The sequence below is a fragment of the Megalops cyprinoides genome, chromosome 3 (assembly GCF_013368585.1).
Source record: "Megalops cyprinoides isolate fMegCyp1 chromosome 3, fMegCyp1.pri, whole genome shotgun sequence".
NCBI lineage: Eukaryota > Metazoa > Chordata > Actinopteri > Elopiformes > Megalopidae > Megalops > Megalops cyprinoides.
Window position 1 is genome coordinate 6,866,524 of NC_050585.1, and position 16,983 is coordinate 6,883,506.

At 42.8% G+C, this 16,983-nt stretch overlaps 1 protein-coding gene across 1 annotated transcript in view; it reads right to left on the reverse strand.

Annotated features, from left to right (window-relative positions):
• Positions 1-3,177: 3,177 nt before the first annotated feature.
• The window catches only part of hlcs (holocarboxylase synthetase (biotin-(proprionyl-CoA-carboxylase (ATP-hydrolysing)) ligase)), a 30,946-nt gene continuing 17,140 nt past the window's right edge, over positions 3,178-16,983 (reverse strand). The window contains exons 7-11 of the mRNA XM_036525110.1: positions 8,282-8,349; positions 7,674-7,834; positions 6,152-6,266; positions 5,415-5,628; positions 3,178-5,173 (exon numbers count right to left, since the gene is read on the reverse strand). Of these exons, the coding sequence (XP_036381003.1) occupies positions 5,002-5,173; positions 5,415-5,628; positions 6,152-6,266; positions 7,674-7,834; positions 8,282-8,349 (730 nt within the window). The 3' untranslated portion in view covers positions 3,178-5,001. The remainder of the gene's footprint in view (positions 5,174-5,414; positions 5,629-6,151; positions 6,267-7,673; positions 7,835-8,281; positions 8,350-16,983) is intronic.

Genomic DNA, 16,983 nt, shown 5'->3' on the forward strand with positions numbered 1-16,983 from the left:
CCCTGGGACTTATGCTTAATTACTTTGATCTGATCAGATGTATGTTACCAGAAGCTGTTACTGTAAGAGGTGCAAGACGAGACACATTTTTCTAAGATTCAGCCCTCACACATACATTGTTCAGCCATAGTTGTTAACTGATATTTTATACACTATGAATAATGTACCAATGTCAGACTCCTCAGAGGGGAAGAAACTGTAATTTCAGGTTTACTGCCTGAACATTTTATATTTTTGCAGACTATTTAGCGGTTAGCATATTTAATGTATTGCCATCCTAGTTCTAACAGTTTTGTAATAGAATACCAATACTTATGAAAAAAAGCATTCATAAAAAGATCACCAAAATCTTAAACCTGGCCTGGAAGTGTAGACAGATGAAAATGCTGAAACTGTATCCAAATTTTTTGTTTTCAGAGGCAATTGTACTGAGCTGCTGGAGGGTAATGTGCATTCTGGTTTTTGCTCTAAATTCTGTTCCTAATTATTTAATTACCCAAAACCTCAAACCCCCTAAACTCAGTATTTTTTTATGCTTTTAATAAATGCTACATTGACCCTCTCTGGGAAAAAACGTGGACATCTCTCGTCTTATACCTTTCAGCCTCTCACAAAAAAAAAAGAATAAATAAAAAGGTCAACAGAAAAAAAAAAAATGTACAAAAGGAGTTTGGACCACAATTTACAATTGAGACAGCCTTGAGAAAGCTTTCTTTTGTGTTTTCAATTTAAAGCATTCCTTTGTGTTCAGCCAGATGTGAACACTGCGTTAGATACAGTCCAACCCACAGTTTTATGATCACTGACAGCTACAGTACTGCAAGTGCTGTGCTGTTAAAAAGGAACCGTTATTATTAGTTGACCACAACAATGGTTCATAAGGACCACACTGCCTTTTTGTTATATTGGTCTTGTTAGACTAATGTTATTGCATTCTGTTTTAAAACAGTAATGTGAAATGACGTGTCAGGAAGAGATATACAAACCCAAGACATTACACTGAACCCAAATATTTTTTCCACGAAAAAATATTGAGTTCATATATTTTTTAAATATTTTCCATTTTCCTTGACAGAAACCCAAACAGTAGTAAGTATAAGGTACACTATTTTCAAAATCTGTGCTTCTTTTTAAATGCTAAATTGAAATTAATAAGCTTGACAAAGAATGGTGAATAGGGGCAGTTGTTCATGCTATTGAAACCACGTCATTCTGTAAAGTCTGACACAGGGATTCTACTGCCTTGCTATAAACCTCAACACAATATACTTATATGACTCCATTGTTCATGCAAGTGTGGGATTTTGCCCTCTGGTAAAGACGAGAAACATGTAATGTATGTATTTATTCTTGTGAAATACATAGCAGCTTGGCTTATTTATGATGTAAAACAGGGGTCTTAACATGCATTATAAAGGGAAGTTGAAACTGCATTGAATAAAGAACAAAATGAAAAAACAGTAGTTTGCTTTCGATCTCAATAAAATAAAATCCAGAATGACATTTAGGCTCATATTTTTTTCCTTCCTGTCTGCTTATAGATACTACAACGTGCTGGCCTATGGGTGGGAGCCCAGTATTGCATCATTAGAAAGTCCAGACATGCAGCACACTCAGATGGATAATGCTTTGTATTACATCATGTTTGCCTCATTAAATCATTGTTTCACCCAAACCAAAATTTGCTTATTTATCCTACCATCATTGAATGTATTGTTTTGTTTTGTCAAATGTCCACCTACTGTAAATGCCTGGCCTGTTGACACACATACACAAACAGACACGCGCGTGTGCGCATACGCACAAATCCGAGCTGATGGGTTGACGCTGTGCAGTACCTCAGTCACTTCTGCATTTCATTAGCTCACTGAAAGCACATGAGAATAGTCCTGGATTGTATCAGCCAGCTCACACGGATGACCCTAATTTTGGTTTGTTTTTGGGGAGTTTTCCCCAGGGCTGTAAAATGCTGAAAGTCCACCTGCCTCTCCCACCATGGAGGTACATGGTGAACTGATTAAACAGACCCCAGTAAGTCCAAGCCAAGGATTTAGACAGAGACTGAGGACCATCAGGGATCTGCAATGATACACTCTGGCCATCAGCACAACTGTTACAGACAGGAATTGATTGAACAACATTCCATGTCACTGAGCAACAGAGGACTTGAGATACATTAAAGACCATTTTCAAAATCTTTTGTACTCTTTTCTGGATCTTCTGCTGGGTACAAACTGAGAAACACAAGATAGAAGAATGCCTGTAGCATAAAAAAGCAACATAATGTGACACCATTCAGTATCCCAGTCTTTTAAAAAGGCTTGCTTCCTTTCAGAGTGCTCATTTTGCTGGCTTTGTACAAATACAAGTGGCATGCTGCCGCTATGATGTGTGCTAACCAAAAAAAGGAAGGGACTTTTAGAAATGGAAAGATATGATTTTGAAGGTGAGCCAAACGGTTCCACCGTGCACTCCTGGCAGTCTCTGGGGAGGACAGATTGAGATGTGGTATTATGCAGCCAATATTAAAGAGCATAGATTTCTTTTGACCCCCAGAGCCTTCCAGCCAAATTGTTTAATAGGATATTGAGATGGCGGCATTTATGGATCCGAAGGTGAGCTATTTGCTTAATGAACTTTCAAACTGCTTTAGGATCGAGGAGACGGGACTTGGAGTTACCTCTTAAAGCTGGTCCACACACCAGGGGCCCAGGCTGAGTCTGTCCTCTGAGAGGGGGAGAGCAGCAATTCCTACTGTCATGGCCACACAATTCACAGGCGCAATGACAAAACCAGCCCTTTGTGAATAGTCAACTTCAGCCTTATTTGTGAAAAGTGGGCATGCAAAAAAGTAATGGAAAAAACTAAGAATAACTGCACCTTTGAGAACTGAACCCAGGAAGAGATTTCGAGTTAATTCAGAAATCTAGTTTGGATACAAGGCTTGAAAGAAGGTGGGGCTGTGTACAGCTAGCAGGGCCTGCATGCATATTTTCACCTCATCTGGCTAAGATGAGCCAATGGCTTTAGGTGCTGAAGACAAATGAAGTGTCCTTTAAGAGCCCAGCAATGAGCCAAACACAGCAGTCGGGTCTCAGCATAGGAACAGGGCCCGCCCACCCGCGGCCCAGCACCTCACGCCACACTCGTCCAGAGTCCACCTGCAATGAGGGGCTCTCCCACACTTCATTACCCGCGGAAGAGGGGGCGGGAGGGGGGACGGGGGAGGGGAAGCAGGGGCAGTAAATAGTTGTGGCGGCCCACTTTTCTCCCAGATCCACACGGGCGGCTGCTGCACTCAACATGTTTCCCATTAGAAGCTCCCCACAAGCACTGCCCCCTGCAGCAAGCACGGGGGAGCGAACCAGAGGAAACGTGGCCTGCCATTCAAGTGAATCCTGCACCCCGGCCTCAGCTGTGACTCAGCCCCCAAATTACTTTTCCCCCAAAGTCACATTTGAACAGAGACTCGCCACCGCTGCGGGAGTGACAGCACTTGTGGCGTGAGAAACAAGGCTCTGGCAAACCTGTTAATGTGCTCTAAAATACTTAGAGGCTGTTAATAGCACCCTGCACTTCAACAGCTACGAGGTCAGGAACCTGACGGATCGCACTCAGTCTTTTTCCCTCTCGCAGCCACAGTGTTTAGCTCCATTTTATGCTCCTGTAATAGTGAAGCTGAATCAAGCATTCAGGGCGACGTTCCAGGGAGGTCCACAAGCTATTAATAAACATTAACACACAAATGCTTGCGCAAGCAATTTCACCGTTGTGTTATTCGTTGACGTAAACCATTACTAAAGACATTTTAGTGAAGTACATTTTGCAGCAATTTACCAAGATATACAGCTCATGTCAAAGTTGTACAAATGTGGGAGATTATGCAATCACCATTTCATGTGAACAACCAATTTGGGGGGGGCAAATTACTGCAGGACCAGGTATGCAGTCTTATGCATCAGGCACAATCACAGACAGCTAAATTTCACCAAAGAGCAAAATCTTCCCAAAGAAAAGAAATATGCTATTTGTACTTCAGACTAATTCAGATCATGTAAGAGTAACATCACTGAGTGTGGAACAAAGGGCTATGGTTATTTATGGGCTCAGAAACTACAAATGTTAAACAAAAGCTATTTACACTGTCCTTTTGAATATGAGCCAGCTTTCTGGTAGTCTATTACAATGTGTTTGAACTCAAATAACACACTTGCATCAAACAGTATGACCTCACATGTCAATAATCTGGCTGCTCAGTTTTGGTACATTTCCAGGCCACCGAGACATGTTTGACATGTTAATGACCATCGCATACACTTAGACAAGCCATCCTCAAGACCAACAGAAAGAGACACACAGCCATGGCCGAATGTTAAATGTAAGGGTATTTTGTTTCTGAAGCATTGAAGTTAAGGCTGGTGACAATTAGCCCCACATGTATGTATCCTTAATATATTATTGGAGAATGGAAGATTACTTTAGAAATGACATAACCAAAACAAATCTCTTATGTGGTTTCTTTAAGTGTTGATATGAAATGACAGCCCAATTAATATGTTCTTTTACACTGGACAGTAAAACATAACCTTCAGTGATCCATCAGGTACAGAGTTGTGAAATATTTGTCATTTTGATAGAAATTAGCCCCTTGTTAGCAACTGCTTGATATAATCTACAAAGCTCATCTGCAGCATACAGGACATCTCAACTTTCATTTCTATAAAATAATTACAGTTCCTCAGGTATCATTAATACCCACATCTTAAGTGGAATAATTTATTCCATGTTCCCTAGTGTTTCAATCAATCTTCAAAATAGGAAAATAGCTGAATTAATTTCAAGGGAGTATTTGCTACCAGAAAAGCTCGTCTTGGGCAATAATAACATTGCTCCTAACGTATTGACCATAATAGCAGTTTTTGTCGATAGGTGTCAGAGTAGCACTTGTGAGACCAGCGGGGAACGGGGTGGGGTTGTTCGCCCCGATAGTCCAGCACAGTCCTAGTGGTGCTTAGTGACAACCAGGTTCCTCAGCATGTCGAAGGAGTTGCCATCGGGCTGCACGGAGACCACGCCCTGTTCCTCGGACTGCACCTGCAGGAAGCCGTTGTCATCCAGCCCCACCACTGCTGCTCTGGGCCCGTCCTCGCTCCACAGACGCACCTGTGTGCCACTGACACACGACACACAGCATAGGTCAGAGGTCACCGAGCACACTTGCCCAGAACAGCTGCTGTGGGCCCCCAGAGGGAAGGATGCCCTTAGCATTAGCATTCACACACATCACCAACAATAAGTATCAATGATCTCAACAGTGCAGAAATAACAGTCATTCACACAAACAGAGAGACACAAAGAGTCACCATAAATCAACCACACATACTGAACAGGCAGAGGACTCTGCTGCTGGTTACCTGTGCACCCATCTCTTGTAGTAGAGGGGCAGGACTGCCTGCGGTCCCCTCTGCTGGAAGTCGGAGATGAGCTGCTCCAGAATGGTAACGGTACGCGCAATGAGCTGGGCTGTGCTGAGGGGCTCCAGGGAGGTGCCCCACTCCTTGTTGTGCTGCACCACCAGGTCATTGATGCAGATGGTGGGGTTACTGTTACTCACGTTGAATCCACAACCTGGGGAAACCAAGTCAAATCAATGCTGGCAACAACAGAGAGACAAACCACTGTGCTGGGGGGGCGGAGCTGAAGGGCACAGCGGAGCACGCCATTGGTTGGCTGCAGGGACTCGCTCATGCTTAAAGGGCACTTAGGGTTGCACTCTGGAAAAGTACCAGTAATTTGCTTCTCATTATGATTTAACATGGATGTTTAACTGGAATTTATACTCTACATTCTGGAACTTTAAATATTAAATTTACTGGAAAAAAGAACTACAAGAAAAGTGCTTATGTGGAAATAGTTTACCACACACCAAGTCAGACGCCTTGAGAAAGCTGTTAATAAATTCTTGGTATATCCCACCATACATTTTCCCTGGCTTTATTTGGCCAATGTAACCCTGAGCCTTTTAATCGGACAAGGTGTCCCAATGAGCTTTTTAACTGGACAGTTTAGCACCAATGGGCATCCCCCAACACACTGTAACAACCCCTATAAAAATAAAAAGCCATTCATACAGCTTCGATGGAAACCTTACCAATGAGCAAATGGAATGTTGGTCCCATAAGTGTTGAGTTCACCAGGACTCCACCCAACTTCATTAGGTTACTGTAGTAAATGTCATTGGGCCATTTTACTCTCAAATCTATGTCCTGCAGAGACACACACAAATTAAATACAGTACATATCTAAATATCACATAATCCTACCACTGCCAAAAAATGCTGAAAAGATCAGTCTTTTCATTAAAATGGTGAATGCAGTGGCTCGGAGGTAACATCTGAATTTCACATCCGTTTGGTCTTCAGAATAGTCTAAGATTTGCAACGTTAGACAGAAATGGTGAGGAGAGCAATTACATTAAAACTGATTGCTTCAAACACTTAAATCTTAAGTGACACACCGCACACCACTCACTTGCGACAAACTCCTCTGAGCTTTCCATGGTTTGAAGACCGCTTTTACCCTGGCTGCAGCGCTGAGGGTTCAACAGCCGCACAGCTTTCTTCCCCCGTATTCCTATGTCTACATCCTCTCTATGGCAAGCCGATTTTATGATGTAATAAACCAAACCCGTTGGCTTTTAATGAGCAATAACGAAGAATGAAATATTTATGTCCCGCTTTGCCTGTTATTGTTTCGTGTCAGGTAATGCTTCCTGTGCCTTGAGCCTGTGTGTCACGAGAGCGCCTCGGCAGAGCGGGGCCATAAACAAGGCCCCTGTGACACACGGGTGTTTCTCGTCAAGGGCTGCGTGATCTGGGGCCACGCTGATTGGGTAGAAGCGTGCCTTACATGCCCGCAGGTTTGGAATAATGTCACTAGGTGTGAATTTGATAGGGAGCCACTGGGTGAGACTGTGGACAACGACATCAGTTAAACAGTAGAGGGTTCTGCTCAGCTCGTGGCTTTCAGACGTGTGGTCTGTTATCAAACAACCAACTGATTGCAGAGGCTGTGAAAGCCTGGGATAGTTCTCTTTCATTTCCTCCAAGGAGAGAGCAACACTGAACTCTCACATACCACTATTAGGGGCAGCAGTGTAGCACAGTGGTAAGGAGCAGCATTTGTAACCGAAAGGTTGCTGGTTCGATTACCTTCTAGGGCACTGCTGCCGTACTCGTGGGCAAGGTACTCAACCCAAAGTTGCTCCAGTAAATATTCAGCTGTATAACTGGATAACATGTAAGACTGTAACCCTGTAAGGCGTTCTCGATGAGAGAACCTGCTACATGATAATAATGTAACGTAACGAATTATATTCTTGTTATAAAGACAGCCCCATTTAGGACTGCTGACACAGCTCAAATTTTGCAATATCCATAATATCCATTTACACAGATGGAAATTTAGCCACCTTTGAATTGAGGCCCTTAATTAAGGGTTCCCTGTGACCTGGCTGTGCACCCTGTTTGCTAAATGGGACGCTACGCTGCTTGTGCTAGCTGGCCCACCCTAGCCAAATCGCCGTGTCCGCACAAGCCTCTCTGATGGATCCCCCTGCCCAGTGATGGGAAAGCAGAGTGGTGATGCTGAGTGGACGGGCGCCCGGGCCTTACCTCGTACCCGCTCAGGGTCCTCACCGCTTCCACCGCTGCCAGCGCAGCCAGGTGCTGCAGGAAGGGGATCCTCTGGCCCAGGCAAGAGCTGACCGGCACCTGCACATGCAGGGTGAACATGGCACACCCCAGCGGGCTCAGCCAAGCGTTGCCCCCGCGACCTGCGGCACAGACACACCCCCCCCCACCCGACAGATTCAATAGTCTCACACTCCAACAATGAATGACAAACTGCAGTTTATTACACATTCAGATGACGATTTCTGTATTAACAGGAAAAATAAACATATATACAACAATGTATATGATCTTAGGTCTTCTACATATTCTGAGTGATCCACTGCTGCAATAAGATTGTTTAATAAATCGCCTACATTGACAACTGAATTCTGAAAAACCTGTTGCAGATTGAAGGGACTATTAGAAAACATAAGAGCTGAACACCTTATTGTAAAAACTCATGACTGGGCATCTCTCTCATAATAACAGCCTCACTCGGCCAGAAACGCTCTCCTGTGGGGTTTACAGCCCAAAGGGTGAATGTTAAACAAACTGAGAGAGGTGGGAAGGACGGTGTTGATTGGTGGCTGTGATGGAAAACCACTGACCTCTGCCCTGAGTCTGCCGGGCCGCTACAGCTATTAACCCCACTTCCTGAGGCAACTGGAGCATCAACCTGCGGATCGAGGGGGGAGAAAAAGAGAAGTCGGAACAGAGGAGAAAACACCTACAGCTCTTAAGAGAGGGATACTGGCGCTGTGCTGAATTAACCACTGCAAGGGAGAAAGTGCAAATCCTCTGCCATAAAACCCTGAGCGATCATGCACGAGGCCAGCAGATATGTTTAGACAAGCTCAGGTAAGACGACTTGAGCTTCTATATGACTTGAGCTTCTTCCGGTGTGTCGAGCGGCCTGATGTGTGCAAGTTTGTTAAGTCCCAGCAGTTATTAGCTCCCTCTTAAGAAATTATTTCCCCCAGAGTAGGTTTGTGAAAACAAAACAAGAGAAGGGGAAAGCTGCTCCGTCACAGAGTCATGCGGCTCTGAGATCTCAGAAAGCCACTGGTGTATTCTCTGCCCCCCGGACTGTAATTGAACTCCTGACCTTCCCATCGCTGGGTTCACATCCCCGGTGCAGCCGTCAAATAAAATCCCAACTTAAGAAAACAAGTGTCCACTTGACCCCCGTGTCAACACGTATACATTTCCTCCAGGCCTCAGAGAGCCCCAGTTCAAGGTGACACTAGGGTGCCACTCACAGGTTACTGCACACAACCTTCTTTTCCCTAAAAGAAACAGCCGGGGCCTATAGTATTGGGACATCCGATCCAGCTGAAGGAACACTACCTTTTTTTCACCATTAATCAAGTTAACCACCTGATGTACAAATGAACCTGCGTCAATGCAGTGAGAAATTATGAAAAAAGACATCAAGGTATTGCCTCAATATCAAACGTGATTGAATTTAACATTTTACACATCTAACCAAATGAAAAATCTCAACAGAAATCCATGGACACTTACTTTGAAATGACGGCAAATGTAAATTTAAATGATACAATGCCACTGTGGTCAACTGTTTAATCAAACGTGAACATAAAGAAAAGAGAAGTCCTTTGGAAATGTGAGGCTCAAGGCTCCTCAGTGGTAACATGTTATACAGTGACAGCAGGTCACAATAAAACGTTTTCATAAGTCTGAACAAACAGCATGCTTAAATACCAAAGTGATCATGCCACAGCATTATTTTGATCTTGTCACCAACCGTAAACCCTGAGCTCCTCCAAAATCATATCACTCCAACATAAACATTTTCTTCAAATGAAGGAAACAGTGCCATGCTCAGATCGGTGAAAACTTTGCTTCAGATGAAATTCTCTTAAAATGATTGAACAATCACTCTGAAATGACTAAAATGCTTTCAATACTTTTTCTGAGCACCTCAGATGGAGATATTTGCAGGTTAATGTTTGTTTTAAAAAAGGCCGTGGGCTGTTCAGTTCAGCCTACATCCTAAGGCACTTTTCATTAATCAAGTAGAAAGTTAAATATAAACTACATCACCAGCAGAAATGTTAACTTTGGAACTTAACTTTCACCTAAAACACATGCATTTAAATGACACCAGTGAGTCCAATTGGATAATATTTGAACTACGTTAAATTCAGTTGTTGTTTCAGCATTTACCACCTACTTCAGTCAAAGGCAGGTAAATATGTTCAGTGGCAGGAAGTGAACATATTGAGAATATTCCTCGAGTGACTGGAAATTTAAGGTGACGCAGGGAAATTGACTTGGAGAACAGGACAGTTTTTGGTTGGAGTCAGGGGGTGGAATGCAAACAGGTGTGAGGGTGCCTGCCACAGTTAATATGGCAGTATGGATTTCGCTGAGATAGTATGAAAAAGAGCCAAATGAGAAAACGGCACTACTGAGTCCCAGAGAAAGAACCCCAGTCAAAAGAGAGCACACTGTTAAACAAGCTCTCACCTAAAGACATGGATCCAAAATATGGATTTTCTTACATGCAATGACTTCCTGGATTGTTATCAGTACTGGTAACATCCAGGGGCTCTATTCTTGGTCAAGTGGGATCCATTTCAGTTTGCACATGGACATTCATGTGCATGTATGTGTGTGTGTGTGTGTGTGTGTGTGTGTACATGTACACAGATTAGATTTAAATCAAATGATTTGTTTTTTGTTTTTTTTTTTTTTGTTGTGGTGGGGGGTATGTGGGGGGAGTTGCAGAGGGACAGTGGAAGTGATTTCGGTATAATTGCTTTCTCCACTTCAATTCAATCCTTTTGTGTTAAAACGGCTCAATCCCAAGTATATGCGGCCACCTTGGGAAAGAATGCGCAGTCCCTCGGCCAAGCAGAACGTATTTGCTTTTTTCCCCCCTGGCAGTTGGATGAGATACACTGTCAGTAATCTGAGGAGAAATCTTTGCACAATCTATCATTTACAGGGAAAATGAATTTACCCAACAGATTAGCCACGCAGACCTCTATTTAGTTGGTAGTTAACAAAGATTCTAAACCTGGCAGGGCTCAAAGAGAGAGGGAAAAGGGTGCTTTTCTAATGCAAAGGGACTGTGTCAGGGAGGCAGATTAAACAGTTCACTATTAATCCTCTGAATTCGCCTGGCCACGTCAACCATTTCCAATACCTTGTTTCGGGACCCTGTTTATTAAGAGAGAGCTTGGGGGATATCCTCGGATGAAAATTCCCATTTTGAATGTAGTATGTAAAGGGAAGATCTAAACCTTCACATTTCAATGAGCTGGCTATCAAACTATACTCATCAGGACGATGACCACAGACGACCTGCCATCTGCTGTATTTAAAGTTTCTGATGGGCCTACATTCTGATTTTTGTTTATTTAATCATTCATTTATTTTGTGAACAGAAATCATCTACAACAGTCAGTCAAAATAGAACTGGTCGTGACTGTTAGCATTTGCAAAGCTAGTAATGTCACGATACATAAAGGACAGGTAGCTAGAAGAACAAATGAACCAAATCTGACACATTCTTCCATTGAGCGACGTGCTCTGGCCATGAGCACAGTGCACTGCTCCTCGCGTTAGTGTCTTTAGACGATTCGCTTCGTTTCAGGCAAATGCATATAATCTGAACAGCCGGCTGCAACCATACATTTGGAATTACTTCATAACTTAATTATTAGCAGCAAATGCCTTGATCCATACAAATATGTCAAAAAAAGATTCTGAGAAGAAATCTGTTGGAATTAGAGGGAGAGAAATTGAAAAAAGGAGCAAAATAGCTATATGCTGATCTGCAGACTGAGGAATTTCTATTCTCAAACACGTAGTAATTAAGTTGGACATAATGGCCCAGCGGCCAGGCAGCTGCCACCATGTGCTAAATGAGGAAAAACCAACAAAAACAGAAAACCTGGGAGGTTGCGACGTCAAAATCCTCCACAAGCTCAAAAACTCCACTCATTCCTGGCATCCATCACAAAAGGCCTTTTTTCCCCCCCTTAAAAATCTGAATAATTTATGGTGAAATCTGTTGTAATCAGACATACAAGAGGGCACAGGAAATAAAAAGCGCAATATCAGTGAATAGCCAATTTCATTAAGGGTTTTTATTTTAATTTAGGTTTTCTTTGTAACAACACCCGTTGTCGAAAAACCATAGGTTGTAATTATGTATTAAATTTGTAATGTATTAAAATTAATGGTCCAATCAGCTACTGTACAGTACTACAACTGTATTTAGTATACATACAACGTGCAAAGAAATCACTGTGTATATTACCATACGCATATCTATTAAACCTTTCCTGCACCTACACGGAGAGACAGGGCCTTCTCCCTGCCTCCCCCCGGCTCGGTGTCAGACGCCCTGGTTTCTGGGCAGGGGTAACAATGGGCGCTCTTGAGGCCAGGTGGGCAGCTGGCGGCGGGTTCCGGTCCCTGTCTGCAGGCGGGCTGTGCAGCCCGCAGGAACATGACCTCCCCGGCGCTGAGGCAGGTTAAGCAGCCCGATCGAGCGCTGCACCTAATTGAGAGCTTTCACTGTTTGGCAGGACCACCAGAGAACCCTGTGCACTTGTTCGTGACGACGGCAGCTCCTTTGCAAATCAAGCCCTGACGAGCGCAGACAGGGGGCCCAGCTGGCTCTCTGGAGTCCTTCAACCAAATAAATGAACTTTTAATAAGAACATCAGCGCCTAACAAGGCAAGGAAGGCCAGTCATGACCTCTTAGTCAAACCGCTAGTGTACTTGTGCAGCAACTAAATTGAGCGCACCTAAGGGAGTGTATGATACAGCTTTGTGTGTGTGTGTGTGTGTGTGTGTGTGAGGTTTCAGAGAAAAAAAATAGAAAAGTAATGTAGCTATTGAACAAGGAGTAAATCAGTACTTCAAAGGAAATGCTATGGTAATGATAAACATGCAGGATGTGCTGTACAAAAGATGATATAAGGTTTAATGTACTACTTAAGCATTTTTCTATAGGTGACTACAGCTGAGATCCTCCATATTCTTCCACTTCCACTAGGATTCAATACTAAACATATTTTTCCATCACAAAGTGTATCAGTCTTCAGTTAACCATCATGTCTGTCTAACTAGTAACAAATAACTATTTGACTAATAGTATAGGTATAACATGGAAAAACGGTTTAACAAGATATAATGAATTAAACCCAAAAGCTTCTCATTAAAGTTTCCCAATTAGCAGTTAGTCTTTTCTTCTGAACACAAAACGGATGAGGGAGTGGGGATTTAAGGTCACTGGTTTTCAAATGATGAGGCCAGCATTCTCATTAACACCAACAGTATACACCGCACTTGCTACCCAGCATGCAGCTTTAAAGACTGCAGTGCTGAGCAGAACCACGCACCTGCGCCAGTCAGTGGGCCTGCCCCTGTGTCCCGTGAGAGACTGCATTTGCTGCATCTCATTTGCATGCAATTACCTTATTAGGTAGACTATTTAGAGTAATCAGTTTTAGGGATGGGGGCAGAGAGAATGCACTTGGCAGACACAGAAGGGGAGAGCTGAGCTACCGTCAGTGAAAACGAATGGCACTTCTGTTATTTTTGTGAACGGGCGTAGCGTGCTCCAGGTTGGCGGGGACCTATTACCTCAACTGCACTTGCAAATTGAACACGGAGCAATACGATAGGAGACTGCAGACAGGCATAGATGTGAAAGCGAAAGTAAGTAGGATATGTCTCTTGCCAGGCTCTGCTGATGTCTTCCAGGACCACTGGAATAGCTTTTCTCCGTGCATTCTAATGTCCTCTGAAAGGGCAGCACGAGACCGACAACTGAGTGCTTTCTTCACTGGCTGCCCCAGCATTTGATTACTTCCTCATTGTGAAGTAATGTACTGAATAATGGAAGGCATGAAAATACCATCACTGCATGTTCCCATAAACCCCTCACTGAGCTGTCCTTTTCTACAAGTTATACCTTTCACTATAGTATTATTGATAAATGTAAGTGTTGTCTATCTTGCTACCTTACACCTTGTCAAAACAGAAGCCAATGAACAAATGCAGAAATGAGAAAATATGGAGACCTTTATTTGGCTTGTGATAGTTACTGTTTTCTTGACTGATTCCATTTTCGGTTTTCCCCCTTCAGACTTAAAGCTTCCTAATGAAGTCCTAAGTGGAAGTGACCGTTACTAACTAGCTACAAGAGAAACCACTGCAAATATGTCTCAAGAGGCAGGAAAAAAAAATGCTAACATGCCAAGAGATATTAAAAAAGGAAAAAGGCTATGTAAATAAACAGCAAAAGTTAATTAGCTATCTAGGCAAAAAGTGAATAAGCAAATTGTTGACTCCTGTTCCATAACCCATACATAGCAAAAAAAAGAGTAACGAATCTGCACAAAATGTGCTTTAAAGGTATGCTAAATTTGCCTTAATTTTTCATGGAACTGAAAAATAATGTTAGCTAGTAACATTAGCTAGCTAGCCAGCTAGCTAGTTACCCTTAAAAGGGCATTTGGAAAAATGGGGAATAGCCATCTGCTCACAGTTTACAAAGGCCAAGGCCTAGAAGTAAAACCAATGTCTGAGAAAACTTATCAGTGTTAGCACTATAGCTGCCTGTGTTGCTGCATATTTATGCAAGCGCATTATCCTTCAGAGAGAGAGGGAGAGAGCACTTCATTCCCACATGAGTAACAACAGTTTTGAACAGAGGGCCCTTGGCATCCCAGGCATCTTGTACTTGATCAACTGACAGTAAAGACAGCATTTTAGACAGTAAAGAGGCATGAAGGCATGAAGGCATGAGGCGTGAAGTTAATCTTCCATTTCCTCCCTTCTTGTCACTCTTCTGGAGAGCCCATAACTCTTCAATATTTTAAATGCCATTGTGCCCATAAAGTAATAGTTGTTAATTATGTTTTAAGTGGATTATGTTTGATGCAGTAAACTCATCTTGTACTGATAAACACCAACCAGACAACCCTTTGCAACAGATCTTATTTAACCAATAGTAGGATTATTATCTAGGCCAAATCCATCACTTTTGCATATCCCTGCCTGTATATGCCTACTCCCTCTAATACAGAAGGGTGAACAGTTGAGGTAAATGGATCCAATTATAAGTACATAAACAACATATGACCATATAGAATAGAATTTCATGAGATCTAAATTAAATAAAGCGCCACCTTTATTTGTTCTGCACACACAGAAATGCGAATCACCCTCAGATGATGTGGTTTTAGCTCTGTGATAGGTCTGAAAGTGACTTCCCAAAACAGCACACATGAAGTGCCCATGTTTCTGGCCTGGGTGAGACAGAGCCACATCAGGTCCTGCAGGAGTAATCTGCTGCTGGAGCCTGGGTCGGAACGAAGAAAAGGGCTGCATTGTCTGCGACCCACAAAGAGCCAGTCTAGGTGGAAGGTTATTTTTACCCCCCAAAATATCTCTTTTGCAGTCTCTTTCTGCCCCTGTGTCCCTCCTGAAATCAATCTTAGCCAGATTAGCATGCAAAGCACCGTCAAATTAATTTCTGAAACACAAATATGAGATCAGCCTTGGATCACACAAAACATCTCACTCCTAAACACAGTAATGCTCTTATACGCTCAATGAGAGACTGTCAATAAAAGAGAGGGTGGGGGGTATGGGGGGGGGCCGGGGGGTGGCCTCAAGTGAAGAGCAATCTATAATAAGGCTAGCTCAGCCAGCACAGGCAGCAAAGCTGGGCGCTAATGCATTCCTCTAGAAGTTAATCTCATTTTGAAAGCACATCCACTGAGAGGCACAGAGGTCGTCTGTGGCTGAGAAACCAAAACTCCATTAAAAAATTCTCAATAACACCCACAAAAAGGAAAAAAAGAAGGAAGAAAAAAGGCACACAATTAGCAATTAGATCCCAACAATGGCAGATTTTTCACCGCAAGTGCAAGTTATCAAACGCGGCCATTCCTGCGACTCACCTTCAGCTCGGCTTCGTTTTGGGGGTGGAAAAAAAAAAGCAGCGCGTTAATCCTCTCTGTTTCACTGGGAGGCCTGGAGCAGCCCAGATGTGACAGGCCGGTCTCAGAATGAACTGAGATATTACCCACAGCCCTCGGAAGAAAGTTTTCGTGAAAAAAAAAAATGAAACTTGTTAATGACTTGTTAATGGTTTATTAATGACACCCAACGGTATTTGTTAAGTCTAGACCCAATAGACCCAAGTCTATTTGTGAAGCTGTGGTTAAAGTTCCAGAAAACAGCTAGGTTGACATTCAAGGGTGGAGCACACCCTTTCACAAAATTCTTCATCTGAATTGTTTTTTTTTTTTTTTTAATAAAATCACCTGTGGTTAAACCTAATGATGGCTAAGGTGAAAGGCTGTGCAAAAAAAGCCTTAAAAAAAAGTTTTCAAAATTTGACTGTTAAATCTGCAACATTGGAGACTTGCACAGACACATTTTAAAGGCTGATTTTGTAGATGACCTAAAAAGCACAGCCAGGCCTGCAGACTGGCAGACTGCTGAGACATCTAACTGCAGACACCTACAGAATGCTTTAGCTCCAATTCAGAATGGATATCATGCCATCTGCTATATCCATGACATTTCTGACCCTTTCTTTGGACATCCTGAGTAATCAGTGCAACATTCCTGTCTATTACCACTGCACATTGATAAGTTCCTGACTAGAGGTAGCTAAATTACCTCTGCGGTAGTTCCTGTTGTTATCCAAACACCAAGCGGATTATAATTCATGCTCAACTATGTTATCCTTGCTTCCTACCAAAGCATTTATCAGAAATGTTCCACACATAAATATGTTATACACTATAACACGAGAAAAAAAAGTATAGTGGCTGAACACTGAACCATTTTCATTACCAAAACTAGCAGTTTTGGGAGGCATTACTTGAGTGGGCAGGGAAGATAGAGCAATGGAGCTCTATCCACAGAGATACGGCAGAGTACCAGCTAAAGCACTGCATGGACCACCTGTATCTGCTCAGACAATTCCAAGCTGGGTCGCTCCATTTTTAAAGTTGAGACCCCAGCATAGAAAGATCACCTGGAGGCAATGTGAAACAGCCCCAGAGTGATGGTGCATGACAGGGGAGTGGTAGTGTGTGTATTCCTGCTCTGTCCATTTATTTAGCTATGAGGTTTTTTTTTTTTCAAAAACATCTGGACATAGTATGACAGGAAGGCAGAAACAAGAAACAGCCTCGCAGAGAAGAATTCCTCCATTTTTGCCAGTGACTTACATGGTCACAAAGAGGGGTCAACTTCTATTCACCATGTGAAAAGCTATCAGCTGCACAGGTATTTTCTCAGTTC